Source organism: Bufo bufo, chromosome 2 (genome assembly GCF_905171765.1).
Source record: "Bufo bufo chromosome 2, aBufBuf1.1, whole genome shotgun sequence".
NCBI lineage: Eukaryota > Metazoa > Chordata > Amphibia > Anura > Bufonidae > Bufo > Bufo bufo.
Genome location: NC_053390.1, coordinates 482,967,600 through 482,989,084, shown reverse-complemented (window position 1 = coordinate 482,989,084; position 21,485 = coordinate 482,967,600). Strand labels below are relative to the sequence as shown.

The 21,485-nt window shown below is 42.8% G+C and overlaps 1 protein-coding gene across 1 annotated transcript in view; it reads left to right on the top strand.

Annotated features, from left to right (window-relative positions):
• LOC120990941 (transcription factor E2-alpha-like) overlaps positions 1-21,485 on the top strand; it is a 412,522-nt gene that overhangs the window by 378,328 nt on the left and 12,709 nt on the right. The window contains exons 12-16 of the mRNA XM_040419833.1: positions 18,211-18,266; positions 18,742-18,820; positions 19,127-19,200; positions 20,593-20,775; positions 20,864-20,984. Of these exons, the coding sequence (XP_040275767.1) occupies positions 18,211-18,266; positions 18,742-18,820; positions 19,127-19,200; positions 20,593-20,775; positions 20,864-20,984 (513 nt within the window). The remainder of the gene's footprint in view (positions 1-18,210; positions 18,267-18,741; positions 18,821-19,126; positions 19,201-20,592; positions 20,776-20,863; positions 20,985-21,485) is intronic.

Sequence of the window (21,485 nt, the reverse complement as noted above, 5' to 3'; positions counted from 1 at the left end):
TCACACACTGATAGCAACACCGCAGGAGAAATGCTAGCACAGGCTTCCAGTATCCGTAGTTTCAGGTGCTGCACATCTCGTATCTTCACAGCATAGACAATTGCCTTCAGATGACCCCAAAGATAAAAGTCTAAGGGGGTCAGATCGGGAGACCTTGGGGGCCATTCAACTGGCCCACGACGACCAATCCACTTTCCAGGAAACTGTTCATCTAGGAATGCTTGGACCTGACACCCATAATGTGGTGGTGCACCAAAAACTCAGGGAACCTGCCAGCTTCAGTGCATAAAGAGGGAAACACATCATCATGTAGCAATTTAGCATATCTAGTGGCCTTGAGGTTTCCATTGATGAAGAATGGCCCCACTATCTTTGTACCCCATATACCACACCATAAATTTTTTTCTTCCAACAGTCTTGGAGGGATCTATCCAATGTGGGTTCGTGTCAGACCAATAGCAGTGGTTTTGTTTGTTAACTTCACCATTCACATAAAAGTTTGCCTCATCACTGAACAAAATCTTCTGCGTAAACTGAGGGTCCTGTTCCAATTTTTGTTTTGCCCATTCTGCAAATTCAGTGTGCCGATCTGGGTCATCCTCGTTGAGATGCTGCAGTAGCTGGAGTTTGTAAGGGTGCCATTTGTGAGTAGCTAATATCCGCCGAAGGGATGTTCGACTAATGCCACTCTCCAGTGACATGCGGCGAGTGATACGCTGTGGGCTCTTGCTGAATGAAGCTAGGACAGCCACTGATGTTTCTTAATTAGAGACAGATTTCATGCGTCCACATTTTGGCAAATCCAACACTGAACCATTTTCACGAAACTTAGCAAGCAGTTTGCTAACTGTAGCATGGGAGATGGGTGGTCTCGTAGGGTGTCTTGCATTGAAATCTGCTGCAATGACCCGGTTACTGCGTTCACCAGACATCAACACAATTTCTATCCGCTCCTCACGTGTTAACCTCGGCGACATGTCAATGGCTGTAAACAAAGAGAAACTTGTAAATAACTCATGAAAGAATAAAGTTACGTTAAAACCAAGCACACCATTGTTTTTCTTGTGAAATTCCCAATAAGTTTGATATGTCACGTGACCCTCTTCCTATTGAAAAACAAAAGTTGGATTCAAAATGGCCGACTTCAAAATGGCCGCCATGGTCACCACCCATCTTGAAAAGTTTCACCCCTCATATATACTAATGTGCCACAAACAGGAAGTTTATATCACCAACCATTCCCATTTTATTAAGGTGTATCCATATAAATGGCCCTCCCTGTATATAGGAGTAATAACAGTTACCCCTCACTAATTCCTAAGAATGACTTGATGCGTTTCCTCTTGTACCAGATTCCTCAGAGGGCAATCAATATCAAATACTACCTATAAATATAGGCACTTGGGCAGAGTTAGATGAGAATTAGGGCAAAACAACACAATACCACATAGAAGCATCAAATACAGCGGTGTCTTAAATCATGGCACACACTGACTGCCACAGTTATATATGATGTAAAAAAAATGCTACTCAATAGTACACTATATGTGCTAGAATATGTCAGATAATTGGATAAATATGTGTACCTGACAGCTCGCAGTAGAGCGAGCCACTCACTCTATCCCAGACCAGAGTTGTAAGAGCTGATGTCTGTCTCACTAATGAGTCTCATGGTTGAATGAGGGTCCTGTGCTTAGTTGAGCAATGTAGTATGGAGCAGGTTGCTGCGTCATACATGGCAGTTGCCAGCTGCAATGACCAGGATCAGCGATAACCCCTCTGATGCTGCGTTCAACCCCTCTGCCTTCTGATCAGACCCCCTGCAGTGAAATTGCAGGGCTTCGATTGATTACCACGACAGTATGGGACCTGCTGAAGGTTCCCAGGCCTGTCGTGGTGAATTGCATGTAAAGCCATGCACAAGGCACAGCTTCAGCAGGCATAGCTTCAGAATGTCATAGACCCCCTTTTCCCAATTTTACATATGAAAATAAACAAAAAATAAAACATAACCGGTATGGCTGCGTCCAAAAAATTATTAAAACATAAAAATGAATTTCCCAGGTGGTGTACTCCATAATGGGGGGAAAAAAGAACACAAGATTCACCTTTTTTTTTTTGTCACCTCCCCCCCCAAAGATAAAGAACCATGATCAAAAAGTATTACATACCCCAAAAATGGTATCAATAAAAACTTCATTTTGTTCTTCAAAAAACAAGATCTCCTATAGCTATGTAGACAGAAATTTAAGAATGTTATGGCTGTCAGAAAATAGCAATGCAAAGAGAAAGGACATCATGTTATTTTTAGTGCACAGGGAATGCTGTAATAACAAAACCCCCAAAAACCTTGTGGATATTGCTTTAATTTCACGCCAGTGACGCCACAAATATTTTTTCCCAATATAAGACATGGTAAATGAAATGGTGCCATTAAAAAATATAACATGAATGAAAAATTAAAAAAGTTATGGTTCTTGGCCCTGGCTCTTTTGTTTGACATTTTTGGGCCTAAATACAAAGAGAAACACAATGTATGGACAGTTGCAAATCTGTTCTGAAACTAACTGAAAATAATGCAGTATTGGTGCCTCTAACAAATTTGGGTCTAATGTCTTTTGTGCGTTACAATATGCAGATTCAGGAAAAAAAAAAAATCTTTCTCTCTTGTAAATAAAAACAAGTTGTCAACCTACTGTGCGATCATTTCCCACCCCAACAAAACTTGAACTGGCTGGAGACACTCCAAAATGGATTTGGGCCTACTATTTAACTTTATCTCTGACTAGTATAATCTACCCTTTGTATTGTAACAAAACATACAAAGTTACTGTTATCCCTCCTTTGAATAGTAAAACATGGGTTGTGCAGTTTTCAGCTTATCTCCCCCCCCCCCCCCAACCCAAAAAAATCAAAAAATAAATAAAGCTTTTCTTTTTGTCCTCTCCTTGTACCAATAGGCCTCAAATTCAGGGAAAGTGGTATCTAGCTATATATTGGTTTAATTAAAAGCAGGGTGGCTGGTTTGCACAACCAAAATTAAGACCAGCAACACACAAATGCACAACGGTCAGCACTGTTTTTGCATTGTACAAGTGGAGTTTGTAGCTACCTTAATTTTGGTCTTACACCATAGCCATGCATCTTTCCAGGGCTGTTTTTAATGTCCAGTTGGGGAGTCAAGGCTATTGGAACAGACATTAGATGTGGATCCACTGTGCCAACTAGCTAAACCAAACTATTCTGGTGCTGGTGGTTTCCTGGTATTCACCTTTTAACCCTTTTACAGTTATCTGGATTTCACCACAGGGAACCAACGGGGTTGCTGTCTCCTGAAGTAGTCCTAGTGTAGTTGGCAGCAGTCAGACACTGGTGCAAAGCACCAAGGACTTTGGCAAAAAGCATAGTCTGAACACAGTCCAAAGTCAGCGGAGGCTGAGTACTTGGAATTATTTGGAATACACAAGGTCAGAGCATGCATGTGTGTAATCTAGATCACAGTTCCAAGGTTAGGGCAGGTGGCAAAGAGCAAAATCAGTAGACAGACAAGGTACGGTACATGGGTATTAAAGACAAGAGATCACCTTCACTGGCAACTAGCAACAAGATAACCTCAAAGCTCATGTAAGAAGGTGGATCCACAGCCCAGCTAAATAGGGCTTCACCAGCACCTGGACATGGGCAGGATGAAGGAATTAACTCTTGCAGTGCTGAGGGAAACTTCACCAGTCCTAATTTACACAGAGAGAGTAGAACAACAGGACAGCGCGGGAATGGATAGTCAGCATGAGTCAAAACTAACATTGGAGCTCATGGTCAATAGAGCCATTACAGCAGAGTAATCTTATTACTCATTATCTCAAGGCAAAAAAGACACTGTCCCTGTGTTCCAAAACACGAACAGTATGTCCAACATCTAGAGATAAAGCAATGTCCTTTATTGAGACTACATTAAATATAACATACAAACATACAAACATAAACTTGACACATTCTGATGCATGTCGTATCCTTACTCATGGCACTGTAAGGTATATGACGCCCCAGCATTAAAATACATCCCAAAGGCATATCATTGGATACCAATTAACATGGGATATGCAAAATATATATAATACTTTTTCTTGCAACTGTATATAAATGTGAACCCTTTGGAATGATAGGTATTTCTACACAAATTGGTCATAAAATTTGATCTGATCTTCATCTAAGTCACAACAATAGACAATCACAGTCTGCTTAAACTAATAACACACAGAATTAAATGTTAACATGTTTTTATTTAACACACCATGTAAACATTCACAGTGCAAGTGGAAAAAGTATGTGAACCCTTGGATTTTTTTAACTGGTTGAACCTTCTTTTGGCAGCAATAATTTCAACCAAACGTTTCCTGTAGTTGCAGATCAGACGTGCACAATGGTCAGAAGTAATTCCTCTTTACAGAACTGTTTCAGTTCAGCAATATTCTTGGGATGTCTGGTGTGAATCACTTTCTTGAGGTCATGCCACAGCATCTCAATCGGGTTGAGGTCAGGACTCTGACTGGGCCACTCCAGAAGGCGTATTTTCTTCTGTTTAAGCCATTCTGTTGTTGATTTACTTCTATGCTTTGGGTCGTTGTCTTGTTGCAACACCCATCTTCTGTTGAGCTTCAGCTGGTGGACAGATGGCCTTAAGTTCTCCTGCAAAATGTCTTGATAAACTTGGGAATTAATTTTTCCTTCGATGATGGCAATCCATCCAGGCCCTGACGCAGCAAAGCAGCCCCAAACCATGATGCCCCCACCACTATAATTCACAGTTGGGATGAGATTTTGATGTTGGTGTGCTGTACCTCTTTTTCTCCACACATAGTGTTGTGTGTTTCTTCCAAACAACTCAACTTTGGTTTCATCTGTCCACAGAATATTTTGCCAGTACTGCTGTAGAACATCCAGGTGCTCTTGTGCAAACTGTAAACATGCAGCAATGGTTTTTTTTGGACAGCAGTGGCTTCCTCTGTAGTATCCTCCCAAGAAATCCATTCTTGTTTAGTGTTTTAAGTGTCGTAGATTCGCTAACAGGGATGCTAGCATATGCCAGAGACTTTTGTAAGTCCTTTAGCTGACACTCTAGGATTCTTCTTCACCTCATTGAGCAGTCTGCACTGTGCTCTTGCAGTCATCTTTACAGGATGGCCACTCCTAGGGAGAGTTGCAGCAGTTCTGAACTTTCTCCATTTATAGACAATTTGTCTTACCGTGGACTGATGAACAGCAAGGCTTTTGGAGATACTTTTATAACCCTTTCCAGCTTTATGCAAGTCAACAATTCTTAATCCTAGGTCTTCGGAGAGCTCTTTTGTGCGAGGCATCATTCACATCAGGCAATGCATCTTGTGAAAAGCAAACCCAGAATTGGTGTGTGTTTTTTATAGGGCAGGGCAGCTGTAACCAACACCTCCAATCTCATCTCATTGATTGGTCTCCAGTTGGCTGACACCTCACTCCAATTAGCTCTTGGAGATGTCATTAGTCTAGGGGTTCACATACTTTTTCCACCTGCATTGTGAATGTTTACATGGTGTGTTTAATAAAAACATGGTAACATTAAATTCTTTGTGTGTTATTAGTTTAAGCAGACTGTGATTGTCTATTGTTGGGACTTAGATGAAGATCAGATCACATTTTATGACCAATTTGTGCAGAAATCCATATCATTCCAAAGGATTCACATACTTTTTCTTGCAACTGTATGTTAATACCCTATAGAGAAAACTAGAATAAAACGTTATTAAAAACATGAATCCAAATAATAGAAGTGAAAGAATGTATGTATATTCGATATTGCAGTACCCCATACCTGGGGGTACAGTATTTGCAATTATTTAAAGGGGTTTTCCTGGAAAAGATAATGATTACCTATCCTCAGAAAACCTGGCACCCCCACGGATCAGCTGTTTCCAGCCTTTGCTTTGTACTGTAGCTCAGCCCCATTGACCACATGACCATTGTATGGTGAAGTCACTGGCCTAGGAAACGACAGCAGGACTCAGAGTGCCCAGCCTCTTCTAACAGCTGATCGGCAGGGCTTCCTGGGTGTCAGACCCACATAGATCTAAAATAAATGACCTATCCTAAAGATGGGTGTCAGGATGCAGTGAGTGGAAAACTCCACACTGAGCACAGGAGGAAAGGGGACAGGAACTAGGCCTGGAAACTAGAATAACCTTTATCCCATTCCTGACTAACGATCAGTATGAACTGACATCAATGGTAGGAAAGTTCTTACACAGGAACCTAGAGCCGTAACACACACTGTAGGGCCCTGGTATAATGACAGGACTTGACGCAACCTATTCTTTCACCAGAAGGATGAACAGGAGTCTCCCTCAGGCCTAGATCCAAAAGACAGGTAAATACAACAAACAAAATACAAATAGGGAAGACGACACTTCACGTGGAGCAAAGGCAGCGCCAAGAGCTCAACTGAGATCCAACAACCAGCTAGCCCAGAGTACAGAAACTGAAGCTATAAACTGCACCCCCAGAAGGGGTAAGCAGTAATAAATAGGGGACGTAAAATGACCAAACCCACAACACCTGCAAGAGGTCTGGTCATTACCAAAACAACACGGACACAAATGATCCACACGGAACCAGTCAGATTAACCCATGTGTTGCGAGTCTCTGATCTCCTGGCACCTGTCACGGGAGTGTCCGTGACAATAGGTCATCAATATCTTTTCCTGGTTAATCCCTTTAAGCTTTCAGATGTAATGTAAGAAAATGTTATGCATTTCCCATGCATTCCAGTAAGAGGGGTCGATGTCAAATGTTCGGCAGGAACAGGGCTTACCACCCTGTTCCTCCATTCTTGGTAGGACTGGTCCTGCTTCCTGCCAGGAGGGGGAGTTGCCTTTGAAGGGAGAGGAAGCACGCTGCAGAGCACCTTCTCTTTTGAAAGATTCTCCAGAGAGACCAACTAAATCCTGCCTCAAGAAAACACTTGGGAGACAAGACAGCAGAGTAGACAGCAGAATAATGCATGCAGGGGCGTCATATACCCTACAGTGCTATGAGTAAGGACACGACATGCGCCAGAAACATGTTGGCTAGTAACTAAATGTGGCAAGGGTGGTGTGTTTTTCATGCGATATTTAATGTATACTCAATTAAGGGCATTGTTTTATCTCTGGATGCTAGACATACTCTTCCTGCAAGAGCGCACACTAAAGGCCAAGTTAACCGATGATTTAGATTAACTTTTCTGTTGAACTGTTCCTGTATATTTGTATCGGTGAGCACTCTGTTTTTGTTTAACCCCTTAAGGACCCTGCCATTTTTCACCTTAAAGAGGACCTTTCACTACTGTACAAACTAAAAACTAACTATATCAGTGGGCAGAGCGGCGCCCAGGGGTCCCCCTGCACTTACTAGTATGTCTGGGCGCCGCTCCGTTCGCCCGGTATAGGCTCCGGTGTCTGCGCTCCCTCTGCCCACTGATATAGTTAGTTTTTAGTTTGTACAGTAGTGAAAGGTCCTCTTTAAGGACCAGGCCATTTTTAGCAAATCTGACACGTGTCACTTTAGGTGGTGATAACTTTAAAATGCTTTTACATATCCAGGCCATTCTGAGATTTTCTCGTCACATATTGTACTTCAAGACAGTGATAAAATGGCGTAAAAAAATTAAATTTTTATTTATAAAAAAGATACCAAATGTACCCAAAATATTGAAAAAATAGCAAATTTCAATTTCTCTACTTTTATAATAGACAGTAATACCTTCAAAAATAGTAATTACTTTACATTCCCCATATGTCTACTTCATGTTTGAATCATTTTGAAAATTACATTTTATTTTTTGGGGATGTTAGAAAGCTTAGAAGTTTAGAATCAAATCTTAAAATTTTTAAGAACATTTCCAAACCCCAATTTTTTCATGGCCAGTTCAGTTATAAAGTCACTTTCTGGGGCTTACATATTGGAAACCACCCAAAAATCACCACATTTTAGAAACTACACCCCTCAAGCTATTCAAAACTGATTTTACAAACTTTGTTAACCCTTTAGGTGCTCCACGAGAATTAAATGAAAATGGGATTTTACATAAATATTTTGGCAAAAGACAACTTTTCCCATTTTTTTATACAAAGTTGGCATTTGACCAAGATATTTATCTCACCCAGCATGGGTATATGTAAAATGACACCCAAAAACACATTCCCCAACTTCTCCTGAATACGGAGATACCAGATGTGTGACACTTTTTTGCAGCCTAGGTGGGCAAAGGGGCCCATATTCCAAAGAGCACCTTTCGGATTTCACTGGTCATTTTTTACAGAATTTGATTTCAAACTCCTTACCACACATTTGGGCCCCTAGAATGCCAGGGCAGTATAACTACCCCACAAGTGACCCCCATTTTGGAAAGAAGACACCCCAAGGTATTCACTGATGGGCATAGTGAGTTCATGGAAGTTTTTATTTTTTGTCACAAGTTAGTGGAATATGAGACTTTGTAAGAAAAAAAAAAAATCATAATTTTCCACTAACTTGTGACAAAAAATAAAAAATTCTAGGAACTCTCCATGCCCTTCATGGAATACCTTGGGGTGTCTTCTTTCCAAAATGGGGTCACTTGTGGGGTAGTTATACTGCCCTGGCATTCTAGGGGCCCAAATGTGTGGTAAGGAGTTTGAAATCAAATTCTGTAAAAAATGACCAGTGAAATCCGAAAGGTGCTCTTTGGAATATGGGCCCCTTTGCCCACCTAGGCTGCAAAAAAGTGTCACACATGTGGTATCTCCATATTCAGGAGAAGTTGGGGAATGTGTTTTGGGGTGTCATTTTACATATACCCATGCTGGGTGAGATAAATATCTTGGTCAAATGCCAACTTTGTATAAAAAAAATGGGAAAAGTTGTCTTTTGCCAAGATATTTCTCTCACCCAGCATGGTTATATGTAAAATGACACCCCAAAACACATTCCCCAACTTCTCCTGAATACGGAGATACCACATGTGTGGCACTTTTTTGCAGCCTAGGTGGGCAAAGGGGCCCACATTCCAAAGAGCACCTTTCGGATTTCACTGGTCATTTTTTACAGACTTTGATTTCAAACTCCTTACCACACATTTGGGCCCCTAGAATGCCAGGGCAGTATAACTACCCCACAAGTGACCCCATTTTGGAAAGAAGACACCCCAAGGTATTCGCCGATGGGCATAGTGAGTTCATGGAAGTTTTTATTTTTTGTCACAAGTTAGTGGAATATGAGACTTTGTAAGAAAAAAAAAATAAAAATCATCATTTTCCACTAACTTGTGACAAAAAATAAAAAATTCTAGGAACTCGCCATGCCCCTCACGGAATACCTTGGGGTGTCTTCTTTCCAAAATGGGGTCACTTGTGGGGTAGTTATACTGCCCTGGCATTCTAGGGGCCCAAATGTGTGGTAAGTAGGTAAATGACCTGTGAAATCCGAAAGGTGCTCTTTGGAATTTGGGCCCCTTTGCCCACCTAGGCTGCAAAAAAGTGTCACACATGTGGTATCTCCGTATTCAGGAGAAGTTGGGGAATGTGTTTTGGGGTGTCATTTTACATATACCCATGCTGGGTGAGATAAATATCTTGGCAAAAGACAACTTTTCCCATTTTTTTATACAAAGTTGGCATTTGACCAAGATATTTCTCACCCAGCATGGGTATATGTAAAATGACACCCCAAAACACATTCCCCAACTTCTCCTGAATACGTAGATACCACATGTGTGACACTTTTTTGCAGCCTAGGTGGGCAAAGGGGCTCAAATTCCTTTTAGGAGGGCATTTTTAGACATTTGGATACCAGACTTCTTCTCACGCTTTGGGGCCCCTAAAATGCCAGGGCAGTATAAATACCCCACATGTGACCCCATTTTGGAAAGAAGACACCCCAAGGTATTCAATGAGGGGCATGGCGAGTTCATAGAAAAAAAAAAATTTTGGCACAAGTTAGCGGAAATAGATTTTTTTGATTTTTTTTCTGACAAAGTCTCCCTTTCCGCTAACTTGGGACAAAAATTTCAATCTTTCATGGACTCGATAAGCCCCTCAGCAAATACCTTGGGGTGTCTTCTTTCCAAATTGGGGTCATTTGTGGGGTGTTTGTACTGCCCTGGCATTTGAGGGTCTCCGCAATCATTACATGTATGCCCAGCATTAGGAGTTTCTGCTATTCTCCTTATATTGAGCATACGGGTAATGAGATTTTTTTTTCCGTTCAGCCTCTGGGCTGAAAGAAAAAAATGAACGGCACAGATTTCTTCATTCGCATCGATCAATGTGGATGAAAAAATCTCTGCCAGAAAAAGAAAAAGGAGGGGAAAGGCGTCTGCCAGGACATAGGAGCTCCGCCCAACATCCATACCCACTTAGCTCGTATGCCCTGGCAAACCAGATTTCTCCATTCACATCAATCGATGTGGATGAATAAATCCTTGCCGGGATTTTTTTTTTTATATATACAAAGTGTTTGCCAAAGTATATGAACACCGCCACCTCCTCAGCTCATATTCCTCGGCAAACGTATCTTTTACTGCAGAGGAGAAATCTCGTCTTGCAGCGCCGCATACACCGACTTGCGTGTAATCTGACAGCAGCGCAATGCTTCTGTCAGAATGCACATCAGTGCTGCAGCTAGTCGATCGGTTGGTCCACCTGGAAGGTAAAAAAAACAAAACAAAAAAGAAAAAACCAGGCCGCAACGCAATAAATTTATTAACTTTTGAACCAAACATATAAACTTTTTTAAACTTTTTTAACTGAACGTTAACTTTTTTACTTACCGGTATTTTTTTTTTTGTTTAGTTTTTTTTACCTTTTATAGAACAAACCTCTCCTTCCCCATGGGACAATGTGCAAAGCGCAAATCGCCCAAAGATGTGGCGAAGTACGTTATGCACTTTATCCCAGGTGAAAGGAGAGGTTTGCAGCAGCTGTGAGTAAAAGGGCCCTAATAGCCCTGTGTGCCTGTGTGAGATGCAATCCCTATGCTAGGTGTACCTGTGTGTGGTACTTCCGGAAACACTCACCAAAGCATAGGGCAGGGTAGTCAGGACAGAAATAGCGGGTGTCACGCCTTATTCCACTCCTGCTACAGACACGACATCTTTTTCGGGGTGACGGTTGGGTTGAGGTACCAGGAACGACACTGGGGAAATGTCGCTCGTGTAGACGGCTAACTACACTGGTGGATGGGGCCACGGAACCTTCTGGATACAGGAGGTTCTCGATGATCTCTTCCTGGAATTTGAGGAAGGATCCTGTTCTCCCAGCCTTACTGTAGAGAACAAAACTATTGTACAGAGCCAATTGAATCAAATATACAGACACCTTCTTATACCAGCGTCTGGTGCGTCGGGAAACTAAATACGGAGACAACATCTGGTCATTGAAGTCCACCCCTCCCATGAGCAAATTATAGTCGTGGACTGAGAGGGGCTTTTCAATGACACGGGTTGCTCGCTCAATTTGGATTGACGTGTCTGCGTGAATGGAGGAGAGCATGTAAACGTCACGCTTGTCTCTCCATTTCACCGCGAGCAGTTCTTCGTTACACAAGGCAGCCCTCTCCCCCCTTGCAAGATGGGTGGTAACGAGCCGTTGGGGGAAGCCCACGCGACTAGTTCGCGTGGTGCCACAGGCACAAATCCGTTCTAGAAACAAATGCCTAAAGAGGGCCACACTTGTGTAGAAATTGTCCACATAAAGATGGTACCCCTTGCCAAATAAGGGTGACACCAAGTCCCAGACTGTCTTCCCACTGCTCCCCAGGTAGTCAGGGCAACCGACCGGCTCCAGGGTCTGATCTTTTCCCTCATAGATCCGAAATTTGTGGGTATAGCCTGTGGCCCTTTCACAGAGCTTATACAATTTGACCCCATACTGGGCACGCTTGCTTGGGATGTATTGTTTGAAGCCAAGGCGCCCGGTAAAATGTATTAGGGACTCGTCTACGCAGATATTTTGCTCGGGGGTATACAAATCTGCAAATTTCTGGTTGAAGTGGTCTATGAGGGGCCGAATTTTGTGGAGCCGGTCAAAAGCTGGGTGGCCTCTGGGACGGGAGGTGGTGTTGTCGCTAAAATGCAGGAAACGGAGGATGGCCTCAAATCGTGCCCTGGACATAGCAGCAGAGAACATGGGCATGTGATGAATCGGGTGCGTGGACCAATATGACCGCAATTCATGCTTTTTAGTTAGACCCATGTTGAGGAGAAGGCCCAGAAAATTTTTAATTTCGGAAACTTGGACTGGTTTCCACCGGAAAGGCTGGGCATAATAGCTTCCCGGGTTGGCGGATATAAATTGTGTGGCATACCGGTTTGTCTCTGCCACGACTAAGTCCAAGAGCTCCGCAGTCAAGAACGGCTCAAAAAATCCCAGGGCCGAACCGATATGAGCCGTCTCAACCCGAACTCCAGACTGGGCGGTGAAAGGGGGAACTACAGGTGCGGCTGAAGTTGGTGACTGCCAATCAGGGTTTGCCAGCACCTCAGGGATTCTAGGGGCTCTACGGGCCTGTCTGTGCGGTGGCTGTGACGGGGTAACTATTGCACGTGCCACCGTACCAGCTTCAACTGCCCTTCTGGTGCTCGCCACGTCACCATGTTGTACGGCAGTGCTGGTACTAGGTCCAGGGAGGGCTGCGCTGCTGGTGTATGCCTCACCACGTGATCCGGCAGCGACAGCCCCACTCTGCTGCTCTTGAAGCGGATCCTGCATAACCTGTGGTCTAGTGACACGGGGCCGGGTACGCCTAGTTTTATCAGGGACCTCCACCTCCTCGTCCGAACTTTGGGTCAGAGAGCCACTGCTTTCCACAGGTTCATATTCTGACCCGATAGATTCGTCAGATGAGGGTTCCCATTCCTCATCCGACTGGGTCAGAATCCTGTAGGCCTCTTTAGAAGAATACCCCCTGTTTGACATTTTGGACTACTAAATTTAGGGGTATTCCCTGAGACTACCCAAGAAAAAAAGCAAACCTGTCTTACAAAGGGGAGGCTAGCGAAGTACCGGAGGCCGCTGCGGTTGATAAAAAATATCAAAACTGATTTTTTTATCGCCGCAGTGCGTGTAAAGTGAATGTGCAGTGATCAAAAAATATATATTTTTTGTCACTGCGGTGGGGCGGGCGTGGGTGAACGCACGTGTGGGCGACCGATCAGGCCTGATCGGGCAAACACTGCGTTTTGGGTGGAGGGTGAACTAAAGTGACACTAATACTATTATAGATCTGACCGTGATCAGTTTTGATCACTTACAGATACTATAAAAGTACAAATGCTGATTAGCGATACGCTAATCAGCGAATAAGTGACTGCGGTGCGGTGGGCGCTAACTGACGCTAAACTACCTAACCAAGGGGCCTAAACTATCCCTAAAACCTAACAGCCAATACTAGTGGGGAAAAAAAGTGACAGTTTACACTGATCACTTTTTGTCTTTCACTAGTGATTGACAGGGGTGATCAAAGGGTTAATTGGGGTGCAGGGGGGTGATCTGGGGCTAAGGTGTAGTGTTGGTGCTACTCACTGTGAAGTCTGCTCCTCTGCTGGAGCCAACCGACGAAAAGGACCAGCAGAGGAGCAGAGAAGCCATATAACAGATCATATTTACTAATATGATCTGTTATATGGCTTGTGATTGGATTTTTTGAAAATCGCCAGCCTGCCAGCCAATGATCGTTGCTGGCAGGCTGGTGACGAAATTGTTCTTTAAATTTTGATGGCCCGCGATGCGCATGCACGGGTCGGCTTTGAGCGAAATCTCGCGTCTCGCAAGATGACGCGTATATGCGTGACTCTGCGCAGCGCTGCCGCCTCCGGAACGCGATTCTGCGTTAGGTGGTCCGGAGGCGGTTAAAATAAAGGCCTTGATTACCACCTCTTGGAATTGAAAGTTCCTCTGTGGCTTGATAATGGAAATAAGATGTACTCATTGCACATTGCCATCTGTACAATATGTACGGCCAGCTTTTTGTACCAGACTTTTTTTTTTTTTTACTGTAGCGCTTCATAAATTGATCTGCAAGATCCACCCCTCCCACGTGCATGTTGTAATCAAGAATGCAGTCTGGTTTGGGGACAGTGGTAGTGGTGCCTTGTACAGTGCAGGGGAGCTGGCGTTAGTGTGAATGGTGGTCAGTACAAGGATGTCCCTCTTGTCCTTGTACTTAACCACCAGCATATTCTCATTGCGGAGAGCCCTACTTTCGCCCATTCTCAGTGGTTGTCCTACCAGGGATCTAGGGAGGCCTCTTTAATTTTTGCATACTGTGCCACAAGCAACAGTACACCTTTCACTTAGGGACCTGAATAAGGGGATACTGGTATAATAGTTATCGACATAGAGGTGGTAACCCTTATCCAGTAGTGGGTGCAGTAATTCCTACACAATCTTCCCACTAACTCCTATCGCGGGGGGGGGGGGGGGCATTCTGGGGGTTCCATTCTGGAATATTTCCCTTCGTAAACGCGGAATTTGTGGGTGTACCCGGATCTACTCTCAGAGTTTGTATATTTTTATGCCATACCTTGCCCGTTTGTTAGGCAGGTATCGGTGGAATCTAATCCTCCCTTTGAACAATAATAGGGACTAATCTACACTGACCTTTTTCTCTCGGTTGTACACCTCAGCAAACTTGACAGGCCTAACCTTGAACAGTCAAATGTTGGGTCGTTTTGGGGTGGGCACTGTGTATTGTCATTGTAGTGTAGGAATTTTCAGATTGTTTCAAATCGCTTCCGGATCATGGTCTGACTATAAATTGGAGTCTGGTAGAAAATGTCAGAACTCCAATATTGCATAACGTTTGGCTTCTTTACTATGCCCATATGCAGCACGAGTCCCCAAAACTTCTTGATCTCTGCTGCATCTACTTTACTGGGATCCAACCTAGGGGTCTAGCGTATGGTAAACTAGGGTTCTGAGCAATGAATGGTTGGGCGTACTAATTGGTTTTGGGCCACCATTAGATTTACAAAATCTTCAGGGAAGAAGATTTAGAAAAAATCTAGCTCGGTGAAGTCCATACAATCTATCAAAATTCCTGAGTTGCCCACAAACTCAGGAATTTGGGGCTGATAATAATCTGTGGGTGGGGTCCATGTGGACTCACTCTGGGAGGCTGCCTCTGCTGCTGCCCTAGAGCGCCTTGTAGAGGGTCCTTCATCAGCTGATGATGATGAGGGGGTAGAGGAAAGTGGCATCCTCGTCTTCCTCACCGGCAGACTCCGTATCTGAGGCAAGGATGGCGTATGCCTCTTCAGCATACACTCGTTGGGATGAATGGGGCATTTTTATTTTATTGGGGTGTGATGTGTGAAACGTGTAAACCTTTATTTAGTGTGGGGTGTGTATGTAGTGTTTCTTATACATGAAAGGCCTGGTAATAAATTTTAAATACAATTTTGAAAAAAAGTTTTCTGCAAAAAAAAGGTCTGCACAAAAAGTATTTTCTACAGAAAAAAAAAACTTGCGGCGCAAACTGAGCAGACGCGATCAGTAATGGACACTACTGATCGGTGCTCAGTGGTTGCAAAATGCACATATGCTGATGGTGCGTTCGTGCAAAAATCTAAACTGACACGAACTGAAATTGAGAATTTAGCTTATATCTATATATAAAAATATAGAACTCTATATATATATTTATATAAAGCCCTAATTATCAGTTCTTTTTTAACCCAAAAAAATGAAAAATTGCCAAAAAAATCAGCACAAATAATCCGCAGGTGCTGATCAGGCAGGTACGCACTGAAAAGCACTTGGCGGTCACAGTTCGCACGCAGAAAAAGTGATGCAGAGCTGGAAAATGGTTAAAAAAAAAAAATTTGCACGAACCAAATGGCGTCCGTAAAAAAAAAGGATGGGGGGACGGGGGGTCGACAGGGATGGAGGGATCTAGAACAGCTGGAGGTGAAAAAAATAAATCTGTGCAGATATTCCAGATCTTCTTCTTTCTTCTTTTCAGCAGCAAAGGGGTTAAATTCGCAGTGGTGGTACACTACAAGTCCCAGCAAGCCACAGCAGCACAGAAAGGCACAGAACCTCTCTGCAAGCAGTCACCAGCTAGAATGGCTGCTTGCAGGGAAGTTCTGCCTCTCCCTGCCATTGGCTGGAGCGTTGTTCCAGCCAATCGCAGCGCTGGCAGGGGACCCAAAACACTGGTGTCCCCTGCCTAACCTCGGATGTGACCGGTGCTGACCAGTTCAGCATCGGCCACCATCCACTGACCTCCTCCCGACCCTCCCCACAGCTTCCTCTGCTGCGATGTGACCGACACATTGATCGGCCAATCGCAGCGCTTGGAGCTGCAGGGGGTGGATCGGCACCATGCTGTTCTTTCCCGGTACGGCTGCCTGCCGGTAAGAGCACCCCGATCTTCCCCCAGAGCCCCGCAGACCTCATGAAGTACATGCACGTCATGGGTCATTAAGGGGTTAAACAGAACCATGAATATAAGAATCTGCAACATGTTATAGAGCAGGAGAAGCTGAGCAGTTTTGGGGGAAAAGATTCAATATAATTTGTATTTACTTCATTCAATTCCTGCTGTTTCTGGTCTTATCAGTGATTTACAGCCATCTTTGTATACACAGTCATAGAGGGAAGACTTTCAATCACTGATACGACCGCCTTCTTGACTTCAAAGCCTAGAATGAGTATTTAAATGAGTAAATTACAAGTTATACCGAATCTTTAAAAAAAAGATACATCAACCTGCTCATCTCCACCTGCTCTATAGCATGCTACCTTATTCTCAGATAACATTTTCAATGTGACAGATTCCCTTTAAAGAGATTGTTTCCCCCTGAAGTTAAGGCCAGATGGGACTAAGCCCTGATTACCAGGTGCCCATGAAACAGTGGAGCTAGCAAGCGGTCCACCATTTCAGTGGTTCCTACTGCAGTGCAATGACTCTGTCCTTTAAGTGTTTAAATATGTACATTTTAAAGTAAAACTTTATTCATTAAAGCATGCCTCCCAATTGTTCCTCTCTTGGAATGAAAAGTCTTTAGTTTTGACCCAAGTCCCTCTGTCCCTCTTTGAGCCTTAAATGTCCCTCTTTTTGACCTGGGGAATTGATGTGCATTAATACATTTACTAAATTGCTCCTTACTAATCTATCTGTATGGTTTCTACCTGCATATTAGGCCATAACTTAATTCAAATAGATATTCAAGTGCAAGGAAAAAAATTGTCCCAGGGGTTCCACATGCTGTAAAAAAAATAAAGGAACTTACACTCTCCTAACCGATCCCCAGCTGCTGCAGTTGTGACAGTAATAATGTTTTGGGCAGAGTTAGAGGTGTGGCCTAATGTCAAGAAATTGCTGTGATGTGCGCTGCACATATTGTCCCTCTTTGCGATTTTCAAAAGTGGAGAGGTATGATTAAAGGGGTTGTTTCACATCAGCAAATTACATTTATTATATTGGCAAAGTTATTAGGCACTTACTAATATATTGTGATTGCCCATATTACCTCCTTAGCTGGTTTGATTCATTTTCCAATAGGAGGTATCTGGGATGGGAGCAGCTGTGCATGGCATGCTACTGTGCGCTCCCACAATCCTGGCCTCCTGAGAGGCAGTACATATTCCTATAGTATGCAAGCACGGCCGCCGCCGCTGGATTGCAGGGTGGTCGTAACGCCTGGAAATGAGCAGTGTATTATGTGATGAAAAATGAATCCAGCCAGCAAAGAAAGCAATATGGACAAAGACAATATATTAGTAAGTACCTTGTATTAACTTTCTCTACAGGATAAATGTTATTTGCTAATGTGAGACAACCCCTTTAACATGCGTGCTGTTGTATTAATGATATGCATGCCACTAAGGTGCCTTTAATGGCAGCTGTAAACTTGTTATATTTTTTAAATCTTTACAGAGATTTTGGAGAGTTTTGTATTAGAAACAGAGCTGCAATTGCGGTGAAGGTATAATAAAAAAATTTCACAGATTTTTAAGGCTTATAGGTAAAAAAGTAAAATTAAAATTTTTTGCATGGCTGACATTCAAGATAAATTTGAAAATGAAAAAACTATGAGCACCACAAAATATCGATTAAGATTCTTGACCATGAAGCAGATGCCAAACATGTACTTTTTGTCTTATTTAAATGCAAAAATATATTGTTCTTTTGCCCATATTTGTCTTTTTTTCCCTATAGGCAACAGAGGAACTACTGGGAGCTCAGGGGATGCACTAGGAAAAGCATTAGCTTCTGTAAGTCTATGCAGTGGTGGTGCAGATGTTAGTTACACTTTTATTATAGTATTCAGTTGTGTATAGGCACTAAATTATGGAGTCATTCTTCTGCAGGAATATTATTGTATATGAATATTATTTGAGCATACTGTATTTTGTCAAAGGGGTTGTACAATTTCATGAGGAAACCAGACAACTTAGCTCCTAGATCCTGCATCATTGCTTCAGTTCTCCTGCTAGAACTCTGTTTACCCAACTGCTGCAGTGATGTCATGTCAGTGCACCTCTAAAACCATTGACTGGCTTTAACGGTCACGTTATTGAGATGTCGTCACCTCTGCAGCCGAATAAACAGAGCCTAGCCAGAAGAACCGGAGTGTTGGTACGGGATCTGTCAGATGAAAATCTATTCTTTACAACAGGCAGATCCCCTGTGTTGTCTGGTTTCCTTCTGAAACCAGACAACCCATTTAATTTTTATTTTTATTTGTAGATTTATTCTCCAGATCATTCCAGTGCAAACTTTTCCTCCAGCCCATCTACACCTGTGGGGTCACCTCAGGGATTAACAGGTATGTACGCAATGTATTTTGACCACACATTAGAAGTTTTTAATCAATATAGGCTAACATTTTAGATATGCAGTGGAATAGGTTAAGATTCAAGGAAATAAAGCAACATTAAAAAATGTGTTTTATTTCTTATTTTTTAATTGCCTTCATTCATGAACATGGTCACTGTGATAAGAGCTGTTAACTTTTTATACTCAGATATGTGGTCCAGTTTTACTATTGCAGTGAAGCTATCAAAATGTTATGTCTTTCCAAATTATATTTTCATTTTTTTTTTTTTTTGTATAATTTTTTTTTTTTTTGTAGGAACAGGACAGTGGCCTAGAGCTACTGCTTCAGGAGCATTGTCACCGAATTATGAGGGAACACTACACACATTAGTAAGTAGTTGCATACTTTCAGCTAATGCAATTCAGTTAGTTAAAGGGGTTTTCCCAAAGGCAAAATGAAAAAAAGATGAAAATAAAAAAACTAGTTACTATAAATAAATTCCTAAATGTGTTTAATTATTTCGAATGGCTCGCATTGTCCTAAGGTGATCAGCAGAATAAAAAAGGATCACTGTCACACTTCTGAACAAGGAATCCATGCTATATATTCTGAACAAATAAAACCAGAGAGAAAGCATGTTTGTGTGAATTTGACCAGAGCATTCTGGATGCATTCTGTTAGAGACTGCTCTTACACAACAATGTGTCTGGTGTCGGATTCCTACACTTCAGCTGTGTGTGTATGAGGTGAGCATTTTTCTGAGATACACAAACACATACCTGACAGGGAAGGGAGCTGTGCTTACATAGGGCTTGAGTTCTGTATTCAGATGCAGCTCGTCTCGCTGTGTGATTAGGACGGATTCCTTATTTAGGAATGTTGACAGCTCCATATTAATTATTGCACTGATTGCCCCTTAACAAAACCAACCATTAAAGGGGTTGTCCGGGATATATATATATATATATATATATATATATAAATATAATTTTTTTAATTTTTTGTGTACTCACTATTAACAGCTGAATCAAGGTCCCCCCCATATGTTTTTAGTTATTTTCACCTTTTCTCCATGGCTCCGACGGTCCCCCACACACTGTTTACTTCTATGTTTATTTCATCCTAACTTCCTGCCGCCCTGCACTGTGGTTCCCAACACAGCGTGGCATCACGTGGTTTCCCGCCTCCTCCGTGCAGTAATTGCTTATTTCTACAGCCTACCGCCCCATTTGCCCGTATTACTGGAGGCGTTTACTATGCTAAGTAGCATAGTGCTCTGCCTCCTTCATTCATAATAAAGCGCCCTGCCCGGTGATGTCACCGGAACAGAGTGGTGTCGCTTAGCGCGGTTGGTTGCCGTCTTGTTTCCGCCCATCCAGGCACTTTGAATAATTCATGTGGCTAAGAGTGATGCCACCGGGCTCCCTGCGAAGCGGAAGAAGAGGCTTCGCCTGGCACAAAGGGACCCGGTACGTCAATGAGTCTTTGAAACACAGCACTTCCGGCTGAGAGTTGGAGATTTGAAAACTGGGCATTAGAAATGTCTGGTAAAGGTAGGACAGGCACTAATGTAACATTTAGGGCATTGTTGAACACATACTCCTATCTTCCCAATCACCGAAAACCCCTTTAAGAATAATGAAAGGCATTTTGGAATATATTTATAGTAATTTATTTTTTAAGGTTTGTTTTTTTATTTCCCAGAGAACCCCTTTAAAAAAAAAAAAAAAAAACACTTGATATATGGTATTCCCTTTATTCCTTTTTGCTCTCACCTACAGCAGAACAAAATGGAAGATCGTCTCGATGAAGCCATACATGTATTAAGGAGTCATGCTGTGGGACAGACTGGCACACTTCCTGGAAACCATGAAGATATGCATTCACTCTTGGAAACAGCTGCAGGTGTACTTGGAGCTAACTTTCCTGCTGCAGTTCTCTCCTTGGCAAATCGTCACTCTATGGTTAGAATTTGTAGACATAAACTATAAGCAGTCTGTAAGGTTAATTTGCTGTTTGGATTCCTTTCAATTTAATTTTCCCTTCTAATAGGTGACACCACAACTAGAGGATGGTCTACCAAATGCACCAAATTTGCTTCACAACCCTGTTGCCCTTTCAACACAGCCTGGGTCTCTGTCTGACTTGACCCGGCAAACAGACTCCTTTACTGGTGAGCATTAAAAACCAGAAACAAATCATATTAAAAATGCATGCTTTCTCAGATTTCTTAACGGGAAATTGTCTGCAGTTACATGCTTCCTGAATCATAAGCACCATGAAGTATTGACACCAGGGCTGGCCTTAGGTGTTCAGGCGCCCTGTGCGGGTTAATCTTGTGGCTCCACCCGGTTCACCTAAACATACACAAAGAGGAAAACGATCTTTGTAACAAACATTTTTTTTTTATTACAGATGATTTAAGTGCAAGTGCAAACAAGTAAAATCATACCGAGTGTCACTCATAGCCAGTCCCCTGCCCTTCCTTAATCATACCCAATGTCACCCAGAGCCAGTCCCCTGCCCCCCTTAAATTAAGGGTGACAGACACTGGGTATGATTAAGGGGGCAGGGGACTGGATAAGGGTGACACTGGGTATGATTAAGGGGCAGGGGACTGGTTTTGGTTGACACTGGGTATAATTAAGGGGGGCAGGGCACTGGCTATGGGTGA